Below are 25,274 nucleotides of genomic sequence, written 5' to 3'. Positions count from 1 at the left end.
CCAGGCTGGTCTTGAACTCCCGACCGCAAGTGATCCGCCCGCCTCAGCTTTCCAAATTGCTGGGATTATAGGCGTGAGCCACCCTTCCCAGCCAAGACATGATTATTTTAAAAGATGAGTGTTTGAACTAGGACATACAAGTGGGAGCGATCTATCCTACTACATATTGCTAAAGACAATAAGGAATTTGGACCATCTAACAAAAATTATAGATAATTTAAAAAATTTTGTTTTTATTGTATTTCGTTTGAATTAATGACAGAACATCAAAGAAGACACTATCCAGATTAAGTGTTATTACTAGTATATTAAGCGGAGATATGGGTAATTAATTCAAATGAGCCTGGGGCAAAGTTCTTTAAAGGTGTGTCTAAGGGAAACCCGACCTCCTAGAGGGCTTCTTCAACTGTAAAATGGAGATGATAATAATAGTGTTTATTGCATAGAATTGTTTTAAGATCAATTAACATAAAATGCTTAGTATAGTGCCAAACACAATGTAAGCATTTAATATACATTAGCTGCTATTAACATATTTGCTAGTATCATAGTTTTTTTGTTTTTTTTTTCTTGTCTACTTTTCTTCTGTGAGCCACCACTTTTCGGCAGGGTTGGTTTGTTCAGTACACTTCGCCAAGGTCGGCTTTAAAAATCAAATCTAGATTGTGAACTATGAAAACTGCGGAATTATCAGTGCTGTGTAGCTATCTGACAAGTGACAAAATGTGTCATTACGATTTTTACACATCCCCGTGCCACAGAATGGCGTCTCCTTCTAATCGTTCCCCCCGACAGATGATAGTACATCCCACACTGCTGCTGGAAAAGATAGTGCAAAAGTTGAGCGCGCCGAGGGCTCTCTTTTCTCCCGGAAACAATTTTTCCCTAGACCCGGAAGCAGTTGTTGTTTCAAGGGAGGTGGGACTGGGCGGATCAGGCCGCAGCGGCTGACGGCGGGGGAGGAGCCGGGTCCACTGCCGGGTGGAGGGGCAAGGCGAGTGTGTGTCCTTATCCTAGCAATTGGGGCGCGGGCCTGTGAGCCAGTTGGAGTTGCGGCGGCGGGAACGATTGGGCTGAGCAGAGGACGACATGTTGCTTTTCGTGGAGGTGAGTGCATTATGCTAGTCTCGTCCTGCTCTTAGGAGAGCAGGAGTGTAGAGGCGCCGGCCGGTCCCACCGCCATGTGACTTTCCGGGCCGTACACGCCGCGGAACCGGCAGATAGGCTGACACAGCACCTGGGCCGAGCAGGCCTGCAGCTTCCCTCTGCGCGCTCACAACACTCTAGGAAGCTATGGGAGGTGAGGCCCGTAGTGGAGAAGAATTGAAGGAGAAAAACGGAGGGCTGTTCTGGTGTGGCGGTGAGGTTCAGAGGAAGGGGAAAATGTCCCATATGGACCTCCTAAAGGAGGCAGCATTGGGGGGTTGGGGGGCGGAGTCTGAGGGAGGAGAGGGTAATCAGGTGGGCGCGTTCCGGCCTCGCGGGGCCCTCTGGGAGGGAGGCGAGCAACATGTGGGGCCACGGATGGAGAAAGGTGAAATGCGGTAAGTATTTTGAAAAGAAAATTGAAAAGTTCTTTTGAGCAACTTCCACCAAATTCTGCCCGGGCCCCGTCCCTAGGTCTCTGGAACGTTCTGTGGGTGAAAGCGAGTTACTTTGAATCGAGGAGAAGCCAGTAGGGTTTGGAAGCCTTGAAAGGCACCGCTTTGACCTTTTGTAAAAGTTACTCAAGCAGCAGCTGCGTGATGAAGGGTTGGTTCTATGAACCGATTAAAAGCCCTTTACAAGGAAAATTCCAAGAATGAGGGAAACTTATTCCGGGAAAAGCCGTTTTTTGTAATGTTATTTGAACAATGAGACACTTTTATTACTTAAACTAGAACGTCTGCTGTTGGCCTATTTTAGTTTTCAAGATAGAGTTGGATACCTGCCTTACAGAAATACGAAATTTAATTTCCCTTAATTCTGTCCTCTTGTGTGCAGTGAGCGTCAGCTGACTGCCTGGCTAATGCTTTGAGTAGATTCCAGATCATATTGTTCTTACATTGTGAAAACGTCAAACCAGCAAAGCTGCAACTTCGCAACTTGGCATTTGTTAACTATGCCCATAAAAAGAATCTTTTCAATGAGGGAAGGAATTTACGGGTTGTATAATGGATCTAGGAGCCGGGGCCAGCCTATGGCAGATTTTTTTTTTTCCGGGTTGTGGGAAAATCTTACTCCGTAATATTCCAGCATAAAGTAAATAAATGATTTTACGGTTTTTTTTTCTCTTTAAACTAACTGATATTGTGTCGCCGATAAGCTTGATATCTTTAAATTAGTTTTTTAAAAGACTGCTACATTAGAGTATATCTAACATTCATAATAAACATTCATTGGAACATTCCGGGGAAATAATGAAAAGATTTAAAATTACTGAACTCATTCTGTTTACTGTTTTCTGTCCTCATTGTTGTTTTCCTTAGGCAGAATAAGAAATCAGATAAGATTTTAAGCCAGTGCCAGCCAGTTTTTTTAAGGAATGTTATGCTATGTTAATACCACAGGTTTTAAGTGTGTGTTTTGCTGGGCAGAAGAAAGATGGTGAAGTTTATATTGACAGGAACTCCACAATATACTTTTGACTTCCAAATTGATTCCTTTGGCTTTATTAAAATGTAAGTTTTAATAACAGCTCCATTTATTGTTTAAACTAGGTCTTCTCCTGTCTCTAAAGCAATACTTAATATGTTTTACAGATGACAAAACCGAGCCCCAGAGGTTAAAGTAACTTTACTTAGTAAAAGTAAAGTAGTGTAACTGGGATTTAGATCCAGGTCATGCTGATGTCAAATCATGGACGGGATGTTAGCAATTCAGGCCTGTCCGACTCCCCAGGTTAGACAAATTCTATCGTATCTCTCGCCAAACTAGTGTTTAAAAGTTGTATCTCCATTAATCATTTTCTTTGTGAGTCACTATGTCATTCTTCATTTTCTCATATGAGTTTTATTGAAAATTAACTGTCTTTAAATATTTGGGGCTGAATATGTGGTATTAAAATCAGTAAAAAACAACATGTTGGTCATTTGGCGTTTTGTTAACTAATATTTGATCCCTGTAACCTCATGATAGAGGAATTATTCTCAGTGAGAGAACCAAAGCTCAGAAGTTAGATGTCTAAGGTCATTCAAGTGTAAATAATGTGGGGGCTAAAGTCTGAAGTCTGACTTCTAGAACATAAATTTCTGGCTTCAAAATTATTTTTGTACTTTCCCATAAGTCAAAGGTTCTTAATCTAGGTTTTTGGATAGAATTGAGGAAGTAAGTACCTAAGCTTGGTTGAGGAAAAAAATTTGCGTGTTTATTTTCTCTAGCTTCTAACTGAAATCTAAATGGAAAAGAAGTGAAAATTCTTTAAATGTTAATGGCAGCAACAGTGTATGTGACCTTGTCACCAAGACAAATCACTTTTTTACATGTATTACAGCTTTTGCAGTTATCTTGAAATATTTATGCTCATTACTTGCTATATGTCAAAAATATTGTTAACGTATTGCTATATTAGACATTTTAAAATATTTTGATAACTGCGTTTCAATATAATTGGTTTACTTTGTGATCCTATATATTTTAGAAATGTAAAAAAACTGAGAAGAGATCCATAGATTAATTGGACTACTAAAGAGGTCTGTGTCACAGAAGAGGTTAAGAACTGCTTTACTAAACCAAGTTGCTTGTGGATCATCTTTGGCAGGGTTAATCTGGGATCCCTGGGTCCTCTGCAGTTGTGTTCAATACCTTTTACTTATGTGTATTTTTCTGGAGAGATTCCAGCTTAACTATCCCACTAGAATCAGTAGGATAGATAATAGCAATATAACAATAATAACAGTAGTATATACTTGTATCGTGCTTTGTGTCAGGAACATTTGATGTTTTTGCATATATAGATATCTGTACATCTTAAGTCTCAATATCTCTATGAGGTGTTAGTATCCCCATTTTAGTGATAAGGAAACTAAGGCAGCTGGGCGCAGTGGCTCATGCCTGTAATCCCAGCACTTTGGGAGGCTGAGGTGGGCGGCAAATCACCTGAGGTCAGGAGTTTGAGACCAGCCTGGCCAACATGGTGAAACCCCATCTCTACTAAAAATACAAAAATTAGCCAGAGGTGGTGGCACACACCTGTAATCCTAGCTACTCGGGAGGCTAAGGTGGGAGAATCGCTTGAACCTGGGAGGCAGAGGTTGCAGTGAGCTGAGATGGCACCACTACACTCCAGCCTGGACAACAGAGTGAGACTCTGTCTCAAAAAAAAGAAACTAAGGCACATATAATTTAAACTTGCCTAAGTTTATACAGCTAGTGAACATGGAAGCTTGTATTAGAACTCATCAACCACCTACTTGTATTGGAGTAGAATATATTGCAGACAAGGAATCAATCCTATGTAAATAATACTTAGATGCAACTTTTTAAAACCTGGCCTTGGGCCCAATGTGGTGGCATGTACCTGTAGTCCCAGCTACTAGGGAGGCAGAGGCAGGAGTTTCGCTTGAGTATGGGAGGTCAAGGCTGGAATGAGCCGTGATTGTGCCACTGCATTCCAGGCCGGGTGACAGAGCAAGACCAGCTATATTGACTTCAGTAGATTATTGGTTTGTTTTATTTTTTTCCTCTTGAGACCGAGTCTCGCTGAGACCGAGGCTAGAGGGTGGCTCAGTCTCAGCTCACTGCAACCTCCGCCTCCTGGGTTCAAGCAGTTTTTTTTTTTTTTTTTTTTTTTTTTTTTTGAGACGGAGTTTCCACTCTTGTTGCCCAGGCTGGAGTGCAGTGGCGCCATCTCGGCTCACTGCAACCTCCACCTCCTGGGTTCAAGCGATTCTCCTGCCTCAGCCTCCCGAGTAGCTGGGACTGTAGGCGCATGCCACCACGCCCAACTAATTTTTGTATTTTTAGTAGAGATGGGGTTTCACCATGTTGGCCAGGATGGTCTCGGTCTCTTGACCTCATGATTCGCCCACCTCGGGCTCCCAAAGTGTTGGAATTACAGGCGTGAGCCACCACACCTGGCGGGTTCAAGCAGTTCTGCCTCAGCCTCCCTAGTAGCTGGGACTTCAGGCATGTGCCACCATGCCTGGCCTTTTTTTTTTTTTTTTTTTTTTTCCTGATTTTTAATAGACATGGGTTTCACGATGTTGGCCAGGCTGGTCTCGAACTGCTGACCTCAAGTGATCCGCCGGCCTTGGCCTCCTAAAGTGCTGGGATTATAGGCGTGAGCCACCGCGCCTGGCAGATTTTTTTTTTTTTTTTTCACCTCTGTTCTGAAGGAGAAACAAACAGTGTCACTCTCTGGAAAGAGAAGTTTGGATGATTCACGAAGTCATCAAACATGACCTGCCATAAATTCTTTTACAACAAATTTTTTGTAAGTTTGAAACTGCAGTGTACTACCTTCATCTGAATGCTATCAAGTTACTTAAAACTTGTGAGCCCTAAGGAGGCAGATAGTAATTTAAAAAATTTTTTTCATTTCTCTCTTTTATTTACAGTTTTTTTTTAATTTTTAATTTTTAATTTTTTGAGACAGAGTCTCGTTTGCTGCAGCCTCTACCTCCCCAGCTCAAGTGATCCTCCCGCCTCAGTCTCCAAAGTAGCTGGGACTATAGACATGTACCACCATGCCTGGCTAATTTTTTTCTTTTTTGGTATTTTTTGTAGAGGCAGGGTTTTGCTTTTTTGCTCAGGCTGAAATTTTTGTTTAAATAAAAAAAATTAAAACTAGAGACTGGGAAGGGTGGGTATGCAGTGACTACTGAAATTGGGTTTCTGTCTCTGTTTGAGTTTTTGCCTGAAAATGAAGACAGTTGTCCCTCAGTATTTGTGGGAAATTGGTTCCAGGACCCTCTGTAGATGCCAAAAACCTTGGATGCTCAAGTCTTACATAAAAAGGCATAGTATTTGCGTAGCACCTATGCACATCTTTGTGTATATGTTAAATAATCTCTAGATTATTTATAATACCTATTACAATGTAAATGCTTTATAAATAGTTGCTATACTGTATTATTTATAGAGTGATAAGAAAAAAGTCTCTACATTGTCAGTACAGATGCAATGATTTTTTTTTCTGAGTATTTTTGATTTGTGATTGATTGCTCCACTGATACAGAACCTATGGATATGGAATTCATGGATATGGAGGGCCAACTGTACTTACTTACTTAGGTAGCAGTTAAGTTTCATACGACCTAGGACGCTTTAATAACTCTTAAATAATTAAAACATATTTTAGGTTGGGTAACGTGTCTCATGCCTGTAATCTCAACACTTTGGGAGGCCGAGGTGGGAGGATAGCTTGAGCCCAGTAGTTCAAGACCAGCCTGGGCAACAAAGTTAGACACCCCCCACCCCCACCCCCAACCTCTACAAACAAATTTAAAAAATTAGCCAGGCCTGGTGGCATGTGTTGTGGTCCCAGCTACACTTGAGGTGGGAGGATCACTTGAGCCAGGAGATCGAGGCTGCAGTGAACCATGTTCATGACACTGCACTCCAGCCTGGGTGACAGAGTGAGACCCTGCCTCAAAAAATTTTTTTAAATTATTATTTTATTATTTTTTAAGAGACAGGGTCTCACTGTGTTGTCCAGGCTGGAGTACAGTAGCTATTCACAGGTACAGTCATGGCACACCATAGCCTCAAATTCCTGGGCTCAAGCAATCTGGCCTCAGCCTCCTGAGTAGCTGGGACTACAGACTCATGCCACCAGTTAAAAATATTTTTAATTGTGAAATACATATAACTTAAAAAGTATCATCTAACAGTTTTTTGTTTTTTTGAGAGAGAATCTTGCTCTGTTGCCCAGGCTGGAGTGCAGTTGCATGATCTCGGCTCACTGCAGTGTCTGCCTCCTGGGTTCAAGTGATTCTCTCACCTCAACCTCCCCAGTATAGCTGGGACTACAGACGTACGCCACCATGCTGGCTAATTTTTGTATTTTTAGTAGAGACGAGGTTTTGCCATGTTGGCCAGGCTGGTCTCAAACTCCTAACCTCAGATCTACCTGCCTCAGCCTCCCAAAGTGCTGGGATTGCAGGCTTGAGCCACCGCGCCCAGCCCATCTTAACAGTTTTTTTGTTTGTTTTTTGAGATGGAATCTTGCTCTGTCGCCCAGGCTGGAGTACAGTGGCATGATCTCGGCTCACTGCAACCTCCGCCTCCTGGGTTCAAGCGATTCTTCTGCCTCAGCCTCCTGAGTAGCTGGGACTACAGGCGCGTACCACCACGCCTAGCTATTTTTTGTATTTTTAGTAGAGACAGAGTTTCACCATATTGGTCAGGCTGGTCTCGAACTCCTGACCTTGTGATCCACCCTCCTCGGCCTCCCAAAGTGCTGGGATTACGGGCGTGAGCCACTGCGTCTGGCCGAAGCTTTGTTTTCTTTAAGGTTTAAACTAATTTAAGAGAAGTATAACTTCTAAGTTTTCATCTCAGCCTTGTTACTAACATACTCTGATTTAGGGCAAGCCAAACAATTTATAATTATTTAAAGTTTTTTTTATAGTTGGAGAGTATACTTTTGGTTGGGCAAATAAAAGTTTTAAAAGAGGAATGAAGATGGCAGTATGTTAAAATACACATTTACTTGCAGCATTTAAAGGAGTACAGCTGGGCGGGGTGACTCATGCCTGTAATCCCAGAACTTTGGGAGGCCGAGGCAAGTGGATCACTTGAGGCCAGGAGTTTGAGACCAGCCTGGCCAACATGGCGAAACCCCATGTCTACTAAAAATAAAAATATTATCTGGGCATGTGCCTGTAGTCCTAGCTACTTGGGAGGCTGAGGCACACCCTGAAGCAGAGGTTGCAGTGAGCCGAGATCATGTCACTGCACTCCAGCCTGGGTGACAGTGAGACTGTCTCAAAAAAAGGAAAATTAATTAAAGGAATACAAATGTTAAAATGCAAATAGGCACTTTGCACTTACTCTTTTGAAAAAAATTGTAATGTAAAAGTGTAAGTAAATGTAAGAAAAAGAAACATCTAAGTATGTACTCATCTTTCCTGTCTTACCTGTGTCCTTGTCCCACCACTTGAACCAATCTTTGGTTCACAGAATATGTCTACTGTTTTTAAATGACGGGCTCTAAACCAAAGACAGAAGAGTGCTTTAGATGAATATTATTAGGGGTAGGATGTGAACTGCATTCATAAATGCCAAACTCCAGGGATGAATTAAGTTCTATTGGGTTTGTATGTACTGAGAGAAGAGAAAAGGATTTTCTGCTTTTTTTTTTTTTTTTTTTTCCAGCTGGAGTTTCTCTCTTGTTGCCCAGGCTGGAGTGCAATGGTGTGATCTCAGCTCACTGCAACCTCCGCCTCCCGGGTTCAAGTGATTCTCTTACCTCAGCCTTCCTGAGTAGCTGGGATTACAAGCATGCACCACCATGCTGGCTAATTTTGTATTTTTAGTAGAGACAGGGATTCTCCATGGTGGTCAGGCTGGTCTCGAACTCCCAACCTCAGGTGATCCGCCCTCCTCGGCCTCCCAAAGTGCTGGGACTACAGGCATGAGCCACCGCACCCGGCGAGAAAAGGATTTCTCGTCAGGGTAGAAAAGTCTGCAGTAATGCAGGGTTTGTGTAACAAATAGTTCGATAGTATTTCATACTACTGACTAGCAGGTAAGACGATCTTACCTGCTATTATGCCCTGGAAGGTCACAGCATACATCTATTTTCTGTGACAGATGTTTTACCCTTTTTCCTTCTCAAAAGTATTCTGGTTTGTATAATAACTTGTAAAATTTCAGAAGAGATTAGAGGTTTACTGTGTGCTTATTGGCAAGACTTTCTTTCCTTCTATACTAATAACGTAACATAATGCACGTAAGTGGGTACTGAAATATTTGTTATATTGGGTATGGCAGGCTGGGTGGGCGTGGCTCATACCTGTAATCCCAGCACTTTGGGAGGCTGAGGTGGGAGGATTACTTGAGTCCAGGAGTTCAAGACCAGTCTGGGCAACATAGTGACACCCCATGTCTTAAAAAAATTTTTTTTTAAATATATTGGCTGTGGGAAATGTAAATTTATAGGGCAGAAAGTTGCAGTTGAGCAAGATAATGAAAATAGGATTATTTTTGCCTTTTGAGTTGGAGGAAGAAAAAAAATAGGAGGGCAGTGACTGAGTAAAATTAAGATACATTTATATACAAGATTGCATAAAAGATTTTTTTTTTCTTTGACCAGCAGGCAAGAAGAAAACAATGTCTAGAAACATGGACTCTGGGGCCAGCCTGCCTGGGTCTAAATCTCTGCTGAGACTGAGCCACTTTTTGTTTAATCTCTCTGCTTCCTTATCTGTAAATTGAGGACAATAATATGGGAGGGTAATATTAATATCTATCTCGTAGGGATGTTAAGAAGATTGACAGAATAAAACATTTAGAGTTGTAGGCTGGGCGTGGTGGCTCACACCTGTAATACTAGCACTTAGAGAGGCAGACAGGAGGACTGATTGAGGCCAGGAGTTCAAGACCCAACCAGGGCCAGGTGCAGTGGCTCATGCCTGTAATCCCAGCACTTTGGGAGGCCAAGGCTGGTGGATCACTTGAGGTCAGGAGTTTGAGACCAGCCTGGCCAACATGGCAAAACCCCATCTCTACCAAAAAATATACAAAAAAAATTAGGTGGCTATAGTGGCACATGCCTGTAAGGGGCTGCATAGGGGGCTGAGGCAGGAGAATGGCTTGAACCCAGGAGGTGGAGGTTGCAGTGAGACGAGATTGTGCCGCTGCACTCCAGCCTGGATGACATAGCAAGATTCTGTCTCAAAAAAAAAAAAAGAAAAGAAAAAGAATTATTATTATTATTATTATATTAAGATGGCGTTTCGCTCTTATTGCCCAGGCTGGAGCGATCTCGACTCATTGCAACTTCCGCCTCCCAGGTTCAGGCGATTGATTCTCTTGCCTCAGCCTCCTGAGTAGCTGAGATTACAGACAGGTACCACCATGCCTGGCTAATTTTGTATTTTTAGTAGAGACGGGGTTTCTCCATGTTGGTCAGGCTGGTCTCGAACTCCTGCTCTCAGGTGATCTGCCCACCTCAGCCTCTCAAAGTGCTGGGATTACAGGTGTGAGCCACCACGCCCGGCAAAAAAACAAAAAAGAACTGTTTTGATATTTAATATTGATGCTTGAGGTTGAGGTATATTTAAGTTCGTTTGTGTAGTTAGCCATTAGCTTTATCAGCTGACTAATTGAAGTAATGGCTTAGTATTTTGAGGATTAAATACTAAATGTTAGATACCTTTTTTTAATAGAGACAGGGTCTTGCTATGTTGGCTAGGCTGGTTTGAACTCCTGGCCTCAAACGATCCTCCCATCTTGGCCTCCTAAAGTGCTGCGATTACAGGTGTGAGGAGCCACAACACCCAGTCTGTTAGACGTCTATTAATACAGGATTCTTTATCTTTTTTTTTTTTTTTTGAGATGGAATCTCGCTGTTGCCCAGGCTGGAGTGCAGTAGTGCAATCTCTGCTCACTGCAGTCTCCACCTCCTGGGTTCACGCCATTCTCCTGCCTCAGCCTCCCAAGTAGCTGGGATTACAGGCGCCCACCACCACGCCTGGTTATTTTTTGTATTTTTAGTAGAGACAGGGTTTCATCGTGTTAGTCAGGATGGTCTCGATCTCCTGACCTCATGATCCGCCCTCCTCAGCCTCCCAAAGTGCTAGGATTACAGGCGTGAGCCTAGAATTCTTTATTTTTAATGAAAGTATTCATGAATCTCATGTTGAACTTTCTAGGGAGAAATTTGTAACTTTGATTATATTTTCAGAGTGATTCGTGACCCCCAAAAGGTTAAGTGCCACTAATCGATGGTGGCGTCAGGTTCTTTTGATGAATGACAGATACTGTCTGATTGAGATAGTGGGAATTTTAGGATATAAATCCTGTCTTTTCCACTGGTACTAGAGTACCAGCAATAATACTGATGATAATATTGATGAATAAACTTCAGATTTTCTTCCACAATAGAGGGCAAGTGAATTCTGATTTTTGACAACTTCGAGAGGTTGGTGGAAACAACTTAGGGTGGTCCAGTTTCCTTGCTGTTCAAAGTGTTATCCGTAGATAGTAGTAAGCTCCTTTAACCCAGGGGTTTGTTACAGTAGAAACTGTACCCCTGAATTACTGAATCAGTCTGCATTTTCTCAAGATCCCTAGTTGATTCTTTTTTTTTTTTTTTTGAAGATAGTGACTTGTTCTGTCCTCCAGGCTGAAGTGCAGTGGCGCAATCTTGGCTCACTGCAACCTCTGCCTCCCTGGTTCAAGTGACTCTCCTCTGCCTCCTGAGTAGCTGGGATTACAGGCACCTGCCTTTTTGTATTTTTAAAAATTTTTATTTATTTTTTGAGATGGATTTTTGCTCTGTTTCCTAGGCTGGAGTGCAGTGGCACAATCTCAGCTCACGGCAACCCCCGCCTCCCGGGTTCAAGTGATTTTCGTGCCTCCCGAGTAGCTGTGATTACAGACGTGCACCACCAACCCCATCTAGTAGAGATGGGGTTTCACCATGTTGGCCAGGCTGGTTTTGAACTCCTAAACTCGGGTGATTCGCCTGCCTCAGCCTCCCAAAGTACTGGGATTACAGATGTGAACCACCAAGCCCAGCCTAGGGACCCTAGTTGTAATCTGGCGGCTATTTTCTATATTCATTTTTGTTTTTTCTTTTTTCTTTTTTTTGAGATGGAGTCTCGCTCTGTTGCCCAAGCTGGAGTGCAGTGGCGTGATCTCATCTCACTGTAGCCTCTGCCCCCCGAGTTCAAGTGATTCTCCTGCCTCAGCGTCCCGAGTAGCTGGGGCTACAGGCACACGCCACCATGCCCACTGAATTATTGTATTTTTAGTAGATAAACGGGGTTTCACCTTGTCGGCCAGGCTGGTCTTGAACTCCTGACCTCAGGTGATCCACCCGCCTTGGCCTCCCAAAGTGCTGGGATTATAGGCCTGAGCTACTGTGCCCAGCCCCTAGACTCCTTAGGTTTAAATCCTGGTTTTGTATTAATAGCTATGTAACTTTGGGCAGATTACTTTACCTTGAAGTAAAGTAACTTTTTCCTTGTCTGTAAAATGTGGATGATAATAGGACTTAACTGAGATTGTTATGAAGATTAATTAGATGTTCCATAAATGTAATTACTATTCTCTGAATGAGTGAAGAATTCCCACTTTAATTTTCATTTTTACTTTTTGTAAAATAGCCCTAAGCATCTTCTGGTAGGATTCTGAAGTTACTTTGGAAGAAATGACAGGTGTTTTTTTTTTCCCCCCCCAAGTACTTGTAACTTAGTAGTAGCCCTCTCAGTATTGGAGATGTAAAAATTGAACCTGGATGATTGATGGGGCAAAATACATTTAATCAATTTATACATTTTATTTCTGTTTTACAGCATTTATGGGGTTAAGTGGCATGGGATTTCTGTTTCTGATAGTAAATAGGTAAGTAAAACAAAAGGTTATGTATGTCCAAAGAGACGGTTTTACCATATTTATGGTGATTTTCTTCCTAACTCATGGTTCTGTTACCTTAGATCTGTAATTTCTTAGGACAGGAAGATACCATTTTCACAAGAATTTGATGGTTCTCTTTTTCCTTTCATTTTTATCTCTCTGAAGGTAGAATTTAGCATTAAATGGGACAATAATCAGGACTGCCTTTGGCTTATTTGGGGATGACATATTGCTTAGAAATAAGGGTGGTGATTGAAGCATCAGTTTTACAGATAGTTTAGATCTTTTTGTTGAGTATCTATGTGCTTGCATACTATGTATATGTTGGCAGATTAGCATGCATTTGGACAGTTTACATCGTTTAGTAGATATTTATAAAACTGTAATCTCAAGGGCTTCTAATCCTGTGGAAGTGATCAAGATTTTGATGGCGGTCTAAACTGTGGTGAGAAGATGAATAAAACTTGGCTATTGGCTGGGCGTGGTGGCTCACACCTGTAATCCTAGCACTTTGGAGGCTGAGGCGGGCAGATCACGAGGTCAGGAGTTTGAGACCAGCATGACCAACATGGTGAAACCCCGTCTCTACTAAAAATACAAAAAATTAGCCGGACTTGGTGGTGGGCGCCTGTGATCCCAGCTACTCAGGAGGCTGAGGCAGGAGACTCCCTTAACCCCGGGAGTCAGAGGTTGCAATGAGCTGAGATCATGCCACTGCACTCCAGCCTGGGCGACAGAGTGAGACTGTGTCTCAAAAAAAAAAAAAAAAAAAAAAATTGGCTGTCTAGAGTCTAAATGAAAAGATAGATTTTATTCTAGCTAAACTGACTTAGGGGCTACCAGCCATCAGTTAACTTATTAGCATGCAAAAAGACATCACTTTGGAGATTGTAAGGATTTTAGTTGTGTATGGATGCTATCATACACAACTGAAATACACTGTAAAATATATATTTTACAGTATCACAGATAGTGAACATTTCCCATACTTTCTAAGATTTTTTCTCCATTTTTCAAAACTTTTTAAAGATAATTCAATCTTGCCTTGTTCAGGGATACATCCGAGGGATGTGTTACGGATTTCATTATGTGAACATCAGAAAATATTTATACAAATCTAGATGGTATAGCCTACAACACACCTAGGCTATATGGTATGGCTATTATAATCTTATGGGACCACTGTTGTACATGCAGTTTGTGCTTGATTAAAATGTCATTAATGCAGCACATGACTGTAATTATAGATTCATGAAGTTGCAAAACAATGTACAAAGTGGTCCTGTGAAGTTGTTGCTCAGTTTCTCCTTGTAGTATCACCTTGCATAACTATAGTATGGTATAATGAGCAGCAAATTAACATTGATATAGTCCACAGACCTTATTCAGATTTTTACAGTTTTCCCTAAATCTGTTTTTAAGGATCTGGTATATTCTATTTTATAGATGAACTACAGTTCACCTCTATGGTAGGATGTTTATAAAATTAGTGTGGCAAACATCCTTGTACTTACATGTTTTTATATATCTCAGTTTCTTTTGAGTAAATCTGACAAGTAGAATTTTTGGATCAAAATTGTGTATTTAAGGCTTTTAATAAACATTGCCAACTCTTCAGAAGAGTTATACAAATTATAGCAATGAACTGATTTTTCCTTTTCATGCTTATCAAAATAGTATTGAATCTGGGCCGTTGAATAGGGTAAAAATGATATTTTATGATAAACTATTCCAGTCTGTCCTTTGCACATTTTCCCCGTTCGGCAAACAATCTTGGTAATTTGTAATTCTCTTGTTTAACAGTATTGTAACCTTTCAGGTCTTTTCTGGGTTTTGTTGTTGTTGTTGTTGTTGTTGTGTTCTGTTGAGACGGGGTCTTGCTCTGTCATTCAGGCTGGAGTGCAGTGGCATGATCTTGGCTTACTGCAACCTCCTCCTCCCATTCTCAAGCCATCCTCTCGTCTCAGCCTCCTGGGTACCTGGAACTAGAGGTGCATGTTACCATGCCTGGCTAATTCTTGTGATTTTGTAAAGACAGGGTTTCACTGTGTTGCCCAGGCTGATCTTGAATTCCTTGGGTTAGGCGATCCCTCAGCCTCAGCCTCCAGAAGTGCTGGGATTACAGACATGCACCACTGTGCCTAGCCTATACCTATATATTTATCTGTACAGTGATTTTGTTTGTTAATAGAAATGATAATATAAAGTGCTTATTGTTTTGCAGCGTTACTTTTTTCACTGAACAATATGCATTGGAACAATTTCCATGTTGGTGAATGTAGTCCTATTTTGGTTTTCTTAAACTTTTATAGTATTCCACATTAACAGATAGACCATATTTAACTATTCACCTATAGGTGAACATTTAGGTGGTTTTCAGTTTTTCACTTGTGGGTTCAATAGTGTACTATACAACCTTTTATATGTCTTCTTGTGTGCATCAGTGGCTTTTAAAATGTATAGTCTTGGCCTGGTACAGTGGCTCACGCCTGTAATCCCAGCACTTCAGGAGGCTGAGGCAGGGAGATCATGGGGTCAGGAGTTCGAGACCAGCCTGGCCAACATTGTGAAACCCTGTGTCTACTAAACATACTTAAATTAGCCCAGCATGGTGGCGCACACCTGTAATCCCAGCTGCTCAGGAGGCTGAGGCAGGAGAATCGCTTGAATCCCAGAGGTGGAGGTTGCAGTGAGCCGAGATCGTGCCATTGCATACCAGCCTGGGCAACAGAGCAGGAGAGCTGTCTCAAAAAAATAAATGAATGAATAAAATAAAATGTATAGTCTTAACTAGGCTGATGAAAAATATAAATATGCCCAGAAGTACTGCTTATCTTTATGCCATTAGAGTGTAATGTCTTTAGATCTTACACTTTGAGTATTCTTGGCACCATTAATTATCAGGGACACATCAGATTTTGGGGTAGTGTACTGCTGAAGGGAATATATTTATTAATGATTTTGATCAGTTATTAAATATTTAATGAAATAGCATACCCCATCAGGAGAAAAGGTTTTTGAGCATAATCCTCCGATATTTGGATATTTATAAATTAATTATATATGACATACTTTGTATGTTAAATATTAGTCTTAGTCTCTTATGGTGAATATTTGTCATGTCCGAAGCCTTCCAATTTTTTGTTATATGTCTACATTTGCAAAATTGCCCATGTTATGTGTCAGGCCTCCTCAGTATGTGTACTAGTGAAAACTCAAATTCCCAGCTTCTTTTTTTTGGTTTTTTTTTTTTGAGACGGGCTCACTTTGTTACCCCGGCTGGGGTGCGGTGTCATGATCTCGGCTCACTGTAACCTCCACCTCCCAGGTTCAAGCGTTCCTCCTGTCTCAGCTCTCCAAGTGGCTGGGACTACAGGTATGAGCCACCATGCCCAGCTAATTCTTGTTTTGTTGTTGTTGTTGTTGTTTTTTTGTAGTGATGGAGTTTTGCCATGTGGCCCGTGGTGGCCTTGAACTCCTAAGCTCAAGTGATCCACTCACCTTGGACCCCCAAAGTGTTAGGATTATAGGCGTGAGCCACCGCCCCCGCCCTCCATGTTTTCTTGGATGCAGGCATGTGACCTACAGACACACTCAGATGACTTCTCTTTGAAAGTACACAATGGAAGGAAGTGAAGGTTCTGTTTATAACTTCCATTTTGCAGTTAGGAATGGCAGCAGGGTTGGTCAGCTTTAAGTGGAGGTAATAGTTGCAGATTGAGTTCCTAATAGAGAGTGGCTTTGGTGCTGGCAGTAGTAAAGGTTATAATGGATTTGAATCTTGTTATTTAGTGCCTGGTGGTGACAGGGATAGTGGTTTCCTCACCAGATCCTTGTGCAACATTATTTTGGGTGATCTTATCTTTGCATCTGTTTTTTCACCCCTCCTAGTGAGAATCAGAGTGTCTACTGCAGCTTTCAGATGACCGGGTGCAGTGGCTCAACACCTATAATCCCAGCACTTGGGTTGGGAGGCTAAGGTGGGTGAATCACTTAAGCTTGTGAGTTTGAGACCAGCCTGGGCCACATGGTGAAACCCCGCCTGTACTTAAAAAAAAAAAAAAAAACATTAGCTGGGCATGGTGGCACATGCCTGTGGTCCTAGCTACTCAAGAGGCTGAGGTGGGAGGATCCCTAGAGCCTGGGAGGCAGAGGCTGCAGTGGGCCAAGATCACACCACTGCGCTCCATCCTAGGCCGCAGAGTGAGACCCCCATCTCAAAAAATAATTACCTTTCAATGTGGGCATGGTGGTGCACGCCTGTAATCCCAGCACTTTGGGAGGCTGAGGCAGGCTGATAGACTGAAATCAGGAGTTCAAGACCAGCCTGCACAACATGATGAAATCCTGTCTCTACAAAAAGTGCAAAAATTTGCCAGGTGTGGTGGCATGCAGCTGTAGCTTGGGAGCCTGCGGTGGGAGTATTGGTTGATCCTGGGAGGTTGAAGCTGCAGTGAGCTGAAGTGCTACTGCACTCCAGCCTGGGCAAAAGAGTGAGATCCTGTTTCAAAAATAAAACAAAACTCTTCTGCTTAATTTAGCCAGAGTGGATTTGAATAGTGATTGATTGTTTAAAAACTTTGATGAGATACTTTTGGTACAGCAAGCACTTTTTGCATGTATATATAGTGGCAAATATGAAAGTGTCTTGCTTTTGAAAATTGATACTTATGCCAGGTATGGTGGCTCACGCCTATAATCCCAGCACTTTGGGAGGCCGAGGTGGGTGGATAACGAGGTCAGGAGTTCAAGATCAGCCTGGCCAAGATGGCGACACTCCATGGTGATGGGCGCATGTAATCCGAGCTACTTGGGAGGCTGAGGCAGAGAATTGCTTGAACCCAGGAGACAGAAGATGCAGTGAGCCGAGATGGTGTCACTGCGCTCCAGCCTGGGTGACAGAGCAAAACTCTGTCTCAAAAAAAAAAAGAAAAAGAAAAAAAAGAAAATTGCTACTTATATGTTCTTAAATAATACCTTGATACTTCTCCTGGTGGGGCTGTTTGAAAACTAGTTGTCTTCCTCCCTGAGCTAATTACGATATGAGGAAGTTGTGAATTAACATCTCTAATCCAAGATGTTGCTATAGTTATTCATGGTGCTACTTCAGAGATGCTTTAGCTCCCCTGTAAGGGCTGTTATCTTGTTACTGGTTTTGCTATTATTGTAAAAGCTTCTAGCAGCCATGAAACCAAAAGCCAAGAAGCACTGCATAGCAAGACTTCTGCTTTAATTACTTAATTAATTAATAATTTATATTTTGAGATGGAGTCTCACTCTGTTACCCAGGCTGAAGTGCAGTGGCACAGTCTTGGGTCACTGTAGCCTCTGCCTCCAGGTTTAAGTGATTCTCCTGCCTCAGCCTCCCAAGTGGCTGGGACTACAGCCACATGCCAACATGCCTGGCTCATTTTTTTTTCTTGTTTTGAGACGGAGTTTCACTCCTGTTACCCAGGCTGCAGTGTAATGGCGCGATCTTGGTTCACTGCAACCTCCGCCTCCTGGATTCAAGCGATTCGCCTGCCTCAGCCTCCCAAGTACCTGGGATTACAGGCACCCACCACCACGCCCAGCTAATTTTTGTATTTTTAGTAGAGACGGGGTTTCACCACATTGGCCAGGCTGGTCTTGAACTCCTGATCTCAGGTGATCCACCCGCCTTGGCCTCCCAAAGTGTTGGAATTACAGGTGTGAGCCACTGCGCCTGGCCTAATTTTTGTGTTTTTATTAGAGAGTGTCAGTGTTTCACCATATTGGCCAGGCTGATCTCGAACTCCTGACCTCAAGTGGATCCACCAACCTTCGCCTCCCAAAGTGCTGGGATTACAGGCGTGAGCCACTGTGCCTGGCCTAGGCGTTATGTTCTTAAAGATAGAGAAGCGGAAGGATTACATATTTATTGGGTGGCAGAATAAAGTTTTTCTGTTATACCATAATTGTCTCGATTTTTGGAATTACTCTTTAATTTAGCTTTAAGAAAAAATACTGGTATTATTTCCTTGAAATATTATGAATTAGCTGTTCTGAGAATTCCTCACAGCTCTTTTCAGTCTTGACCTCCTGGACTCAAGTGATCCTCTTGCCTCAGGCTCTCAAATAGCTGGGACTGTAGGCATGTGCCAACACACCTTGCTAATTTTTTAAGTATTTTGTAGAGACAGGGTTGTGCCACGTTGCCCAGGCTGGTCTGGAACTCCTGAGCTCAAGCGATTTGCCTGCCTCAGCCTCCCATAGTGCTGGGATTAAAGGCATGAGTCACCATGCCTGACCCATTTTGTTTTGTTTTTTGAGACAGTCTCGCTTTGTCATCCAGACTGTACAATCGTGTGATCTTGGCTCACTGTAGCCTCAGTCTCCCAGACTCAAGCAATCCTCCAGCCTTAGCCTCCCAGGTAACTGGAACTACAGATGTGTACCACCACCCTGGCTAAGTTTTTAATCTTTTTTGTAGAGGGGGGTGGTCTTCCTATGTTGCCAGGCTGGTCTTGAACTTGTAGTTTCAAGCAGTCCTTCTGTCTTGGCCTCTGAAAGTGCTGGGATTACAGGTGTATATATAAAGTTTTTCAATTCAACACATATAAAGTTTTTTTAAAGCAGAGATTTAAGCTGGTAAAAAAGCAAATGAGGCTGGGCATGGTGGTTCATGCCTGTAGTCCCAGCACTTTGGGAGGCTGATGCATGAGGATCACTGGAGCCCAGGCGTTCAAGACTAGCCTAGGCAACATGGCAAAATCCCGTCTCTGTAAAAAATACAAAAAAATTAGCTGGGCATGGTGTCATTCACCTGTAATCCCAGGTACTTGGGAGGCTGAGAAGTTGGAGGATTGCTTCATCTTGGAGGTTGAGGCTGCAGTGAGCCTTGATGGTGCCACTGCACTTCAGCCTGGGCAACAGAGTGAGACCCTGTCTCAAAACAGGTAGGGAAAAAAAAGACTTTCCCAGAGAAAAGCACACTGACAGTTTTAGCCTTGGCTCTGGGTTGGTGCAGGAGAGGTCTTTGATTCTAACCACAGATCCTCTTTGATACCAGAGTATGGCTAGATTTTGCACTACCTATTATTTCCAAAAAACTCAAGTTGAAAATTTAAATCTAGTCCAGATTGGTAGTCTTCCTAGGCAGACATCTAGCAGAAGTAAAATAAATTATCTCCTTAAGAGCCCATTTAGGCCTGTTGTGGTGAGTCATGCCTATAATCCCAGCACTTTCGGAGACCAAGGTGAGATGATCCTTTGAGGCCAGGAGTTCAAGACTGGCTAGACAACATAGCCACACCCCATCTCTACAAAAACAGAAACAACGTATCCACGTGGTGGCTCAAACCTGTAGTCCTAGCTGGTCACCAGGCTGAGGTGGGATGATTGCTTGAGCCCAGGAGTTCAAGACTGCAGTGAGCTGTGATCATGCCCCTGCGCTCCACCCTGGGCAACAAGAGTGAGACCCTGTCTAAAAAAAGCCCATTTAAACATAATCTTTAATAAAATTCTTACAAAGTTCTAAGAAAAATAGCCTTACAGTAGAAAATTATGAAGGATGTAAGTCATTAGGATCATGATTTAGCAGAAAAAACAAGTCACAAAATAAAGTCCTCAAAATTACAAATATTGGAATTATCATCAAGTGTAGACTATAAAATTAAAATGTTTGATATGCTTAAAAGAAGAGAAAAGATGATCCAGAAACAAAAAAGTTGATCAGATAGATTTGAGGAAAGAACTAAAAGAAACTTTAAGCAATGAAAAATATAAAAAGGGAGCTTAGAAACTTACTAGACAAGTTGAACAGCAAGTTAGAAACAGCTTGAGAAAAATCAGTGAACTGGAAGAACGATCGTAAGAAATTGTTCAGAATGCAACTAGAGAGAACAAAATGGAAAATAGGAAAGAACTTGATACATGGAACATATGATGACAAGGTAGCATATATTTTATTGGAGTTTCAGAAGAGAATAATAGAGCAGTTGTGGAGAGTGAATATTTTAAGAGAGAATGGCTGAGAATTTTACAGAATTGATGAACGATTTCAGGGAGTTCAGCAGATCCCAGTTATATCAAATAAAAAACAATTTCACACTTAGACTTTTAATGATCGTAAAACCTCATTAACAAATCAGAGAGTAAAGAGAGATTAAGAATGGCAGCTAACCTGATGGCTGATTGCTTGTTAGCCATAGTATAAACCAGAAAGTACAGGAATGTCTTTAAAGTGCCTGAAAGGGGTTATATGCCTATTGATAATTCTGTATATGGCAAGGATGGTTAAAAATGTATTTTCAGAGAAAGCACAACTTGAGAGAATTTACTAAGAAGTTCTGAATGATATCCTTTGGGTAGGCGGTAAATGATTCCGAAGAAAACTCCGAGATGCAAGAAAGAACGATGAACAAAGAAAATGGTCAACATTCATCATGTGAATTTAAGTAAATGTTGACGGGTATAAAACTAAAATACTATATATTTAATATATTTGAAGGTACAGAATAACCTTTGCTTTTTTTTTTTTTTGGAGAGATGAAGTCTTGCTGTGTCACCCAGGCTGGAGTGCAGTGGCCCTATCTCGGCTCACTGCAACCTCCACCTCCTGGGTTCAAGCGATTCTACTGCCTCAGCTTCCCAAGTAGCTGGGACTGCAGGTGCATGCCACCACGTCCAGCTAATTTTTGTATTTTTTAGTAGAGACAGGGTTTCACTGTATGTTGGCTAGGCTGGTCTCGAACTCCTGACCTCATGATCTGCCCGCCTTGGCCTCTCAAAGTGCTTTGATTACAGGCGTGAGCCACCGTACCCAGCCTGCTTTTAACGTACTGTAATATGCTCTGGTTTGAAAAAATCAGTACTAGATGCAATAATCTTAAGTTTCATATTTTTTTATGACTCAAAGCAGCATTTTAATAGAATGCTTTAGGCTGGGTGCAGCGGCTCACACCTGTAATCCCAGCACTTTGGGAGGCCGAGGCGGGAGGATCAAGAGGTCAGGAGATCGAGACCAGCCTGGACAATATGGTGAAATCCCGTCTCTACTAAAAATACAAAAATTAGCCGGGCATGGTGGCACACGCCTGTAATCCCAGTTTCTCTTAAGGCTGAGGCAGGAGGAGAATCGCTTGAACCCTGGAGGCAGAGGTTGCGGTGAGCCAAGATCTTGCCACTGCAGCCCAGCCTGGGAGACAGCAAGACTCCATCACTAAATAAATAAATAAATAAATAAATAAATAATACTTTGTAAGTGGGGAGAACACCAATCTGGTCTGGTTACTATAGCAGATCGTGTTTCCTTCCAGCCTATAACCACATGCTTAGGTACTTCTTGCAATTGTAATAATCTGTGAGTTGTAATCATTGTGTGGTTAATCCTTTGTTTCTGGAGTCAGGCTGCCTTGGGTTTGAATCCTTCCTTCATATTTCATCTTTCTATGTCTTTAATTGGGTTTGTTATTACTCTGTACCTCTCATAATGGGATAATCTATAAAAGAGAGATATTAATACTTACATTGCTTGGATTTTTTTTTTTTTTTTTTTTGAGACGGAGTCTTGCTTTGTCACTCAGGTTGGAGTGCAGTGGCGTGATCACTGCTTACTGCAACCTCTGCCTCCCAGGTTCAAGTGATTCTCCTGCCTCAGCCTCCTGAGTAGCTGGGACTATAGGCATCCACCCCCACGACTGGCTAATTTTTTTTAGTAGAGACAGGGTTTCACCATGTTAGCCAGGTTGGCCTCACACTCCTGACCTCAAGTGATCTGCCTGTCTTGGCCTCCCAAAGTGCTGGGATTACAGGCTTGAGCCACTGCCCCCGACCTACATTGTTCTAAAAAGTAGGGGAGATGATACATATAAAGCATTCTATACAGTGCCTAGCCCACAGAATTAGTTTAACACGTTTGCTTTTGTTATTATAGCAGTTACAGCTGTTTTTTCCACTCTATTATGTGAAAGCATTTTCCAGTTTTCATACATTTCCATATTTAATCAACCCTGAGATGCATATTTTTGCACATTTTAACTTTGAAAATTGGGATAAATCTTAAAATATTTGATGTAGGATAGCTGAATAAACAGCAATTTTTTCTTTGTGATATTAGTATCCCATCTGAGTTATAAGATGTGTTAATGTGATATCTTTATAATTTTGGATTGCTGTGTAATACTTTATTTAGTAGGTATATCATTTCCTGTATTCCTCATCTGTTTAAACAGGGTTATTTGCATTTCTTAGCATTCATAAATAATGCTAATATATGTAGAAATATGAGTTGAATCATTTTATATAGTCTTCATAAAAGGATTTTCGCCAACTCTATGCCAGTTGGGAAATTATATTATTATTATTATTATTATTATTATTATTATTATTATTATTATTTTTGAGACGAGTCCCCCTCTGTCGCCCTGGCTGGAGTGCCATGGGGCAGTGTCGGCTCACCGCAACCTCTGACTCCTGGGTTCAAGCGATTCTCTTGTCTTAGCCTCCCGAGGAGCTGGGATTACAGATGCCTGCCACCATGCTTGGCTAATTTTTTTGTATGTTTAGTAGCGACGGGGTTTCGTCATGTTGGCCAGGCTGGTCTTGAACTCCTGACCTCAGGTGATCCACCCGCCTCAGCCTCCCACAGTGTTGGGATTAGAGGCGTGAGCCACCGCGCCCGGCTGGAAAATTATTCTTAAGGGCTTTGCCAAACTAGTAAATATAAATAGTACTTTATTTTCCTATTTACATCCATGCATTTTTCCTTTTAAAAATTTTTATTTTCTTAGCCTTTTTAGGTTTTTTAGGTTTCAGTTTTATAGCATTCTATAGTCATCTTTTGTAATTTTATGTTTCTTCAAAGCTAATTTTCTATGACATAATAGTTTACATTTAACTTCACTTACACAGTTATTTTGATAGAATGCATCGGTGTTTGTGTAGTATACTTTTGAGGGTGAGACAGCAGAATTGCCTTCCATTCAAAACTGACATGCTTTATAAAAAAGTCTATGCAGTGTTTTCTTTTTTGAGACGGAGTCTTGCTCTGTTGCCCAGGCTGGAGTGCAGTGGCGTAATCTTGGCTCACCACAACCTCCACCTTCAGGGTTCCAGCGATTCTCCTGCCTCAGCCTCCAGAGTAGCTGAGATTACAGGTGCAGGCCACCACGCCCGGCTAATGTTTGTATTTTTAGTAGAGATTGGGTTTTACCATATTGGCCAGGCTGATCTTGAACTCCTGACCTCATGATCTGCCTGCCTCGGCCTCCCAAAGTGCTGGGGTTACAGGCGTGAGCCATCGTCCCCGGCCTGTAATTTTTTCTTTTTTTTTTTTTAGACAGAGTCTTGTTCTTGTCACCCAGGCTGGGGTGCAGTGGCGCAATTTCGGCTCACTGCAATCTCCACCTCCTGGGTTCAAGCGATTCTCCTGCCTCAGCCTCCCGAGTAGTAGCTGGGATTACAGGCGCCTGCCACCACACCCAGCTAATTTTTGTATTGTTTAGTAGAGACAGGGTTTCACCATGTTGGCAAGGCTCATCTTGAACTCCTTACCTCAGGTCATCCACCCAAGGCCTTGGCCTTCCAAAGTTCTGGAATTACGGGCGTGAGCCACTGCACCCGGCCATGTAATTTTTAAAATAAGGACTTCTTGGCCCAGTGCAGTGGCTCATGCCTGTAATCCTAGTGATTTGGGAGGCTGAGGTTGAGAGGATCTGTTGAGGCCAGGAGTTTGAGACTAGCCTGGGCAACATAATGAAAACCCAACTCTGCCAAATTTTTTTTTAATTAGTGGAGCATGGTGTTCCAGGCCTGTAGTCCTAGCTACTCAGGAGATTGAGGCAAGAGCATCATTTGAACCCCGGAGTTTGAGGCTACAGTGAGTTATGGGCACACCACTGCACTCCAGCCTGGACAACTGGCTGTCCTTTTTTTTTTTTTTTTTTTTTTGAGACAGAGTTTCGCTCTTGTCGCCCAGGCTGGAGTACAGTGGCCCGATCTCGGCTCACCGCAACCTCTGTCTATGGGGTTCAAGCGATTCTCTTGCCTCAGCCTCCCCAGTAGCTGGGATTACAGGCATGCACCACCACGCCCAGCTGATTTTGTATTTTAAGTAGAGACAGGGTTTCTCCATGTTGGTCAGGCTGGTCTCGAACTCCCGACCTCAGGTGATCCACCCACCTCGGCCTTCCAAAGTGCTGGGATTACAGGCGTGAGCCACCGTGCCCAGCCAACCCTGTCTTTAAAAATAATAAAAATAAAAATAAGAATGTTTTACCCCAATTTACAGTTAACAAAATTGAGGCTCAGAAGAGTTAAGAAATTTTGCCAAGATCACACAATAATAAAAAGTTCATATTAGAGCTGTTTTTGGATTCAGGAGTGACTCCAGCATCTCAATCATTGTGTGTTTAGATAATGATTATTAAACTACCTTGAGGCCAGGTGCAGTGGCTCACTCCTGTAATCCCAGCACTTTGGGAGGCCGAGGTGGGTGGATCACCTGAGGTCAGGGGTTTGAGGCCAACCTGACCAACATGGTGAAACCCTGTCTCTACTAAAAACACAAAAATTTGCCCAACGTGGTGCCGGGCACCTGTAATCCCAGCTATTCAGGAGGCTGAGGCAGGAGAATAGCTTGAACCCAGGATGGGGAGGTTGCAGTGAGCCGAGATTGCACCACTGCACTCCAGCCTGGGCAACAGAGCGAGACTCCGTCTCAAAAAGGAAGAAAAAAAAAACTACCTTGAAATGATGTTTTTGCTTTACTAAAGCCACATAACTACTATGCATAGCAACTCTATGAG

General features: G+C 42.3%; 1 protein-coding gene across 31 annotated transcripts in view; it reads left to right on the top strand.

The window, feature by feature from the left end:
* Positions 1–887: 887 nt before the first annotated feature.
* The window catches only part of LARP4 (La ribonucleoprotein 4), a 79,103-nt gene continuing 54,716 nt past the window's right edge, over positions 888–25,274 (top strand). For 4 of the 31 annotated variants that reach the window (XM_057299460.1, XM_063593503.1, XM_034935885.2 and 1 more), the window contains exon 1: positions 936–1,107. In XM_057299460.1, coding sequence (XP_057155443.1) covers positions 1,090–1,107 — 18 coding nt within the window. In that variant the 5' untranslated portion in view covers positions 936–1,089. Of the gene's footprint in view, positions 1,108–1,199; positions 1,301–1,481; positions 1,545–2,549; positions 2,661–2,741; positions 2,881–12,446; positions 12,496–25,274 lie in introns of those variants that run through there. The other 27 variants (XM_034935873.3, XM_034935864.3, XM_034935862.3 and 24 more) reach the window with 22 other exon arrangements.

The sequence above is a fragment of the Pan paniscus genome, chromosome 10 (genome assembly GCF_029289425.2).
Source record: "Pan paniscus chromosome 10, NHGRI_mPanPan1-v2.0_pri, whole genome shotgun sequence".
In the NCBI taxonomy this organism is placed as follows: Eukaryota; Metazoa; Chordata; class Mammalia; order Primates; family Hominidae; genus Pan; species Pan paniscus.
Note: the sequence above shows the minus strand (reverse complement) of the source record. Positions and strands in the feature narration are given on the sequence as shown.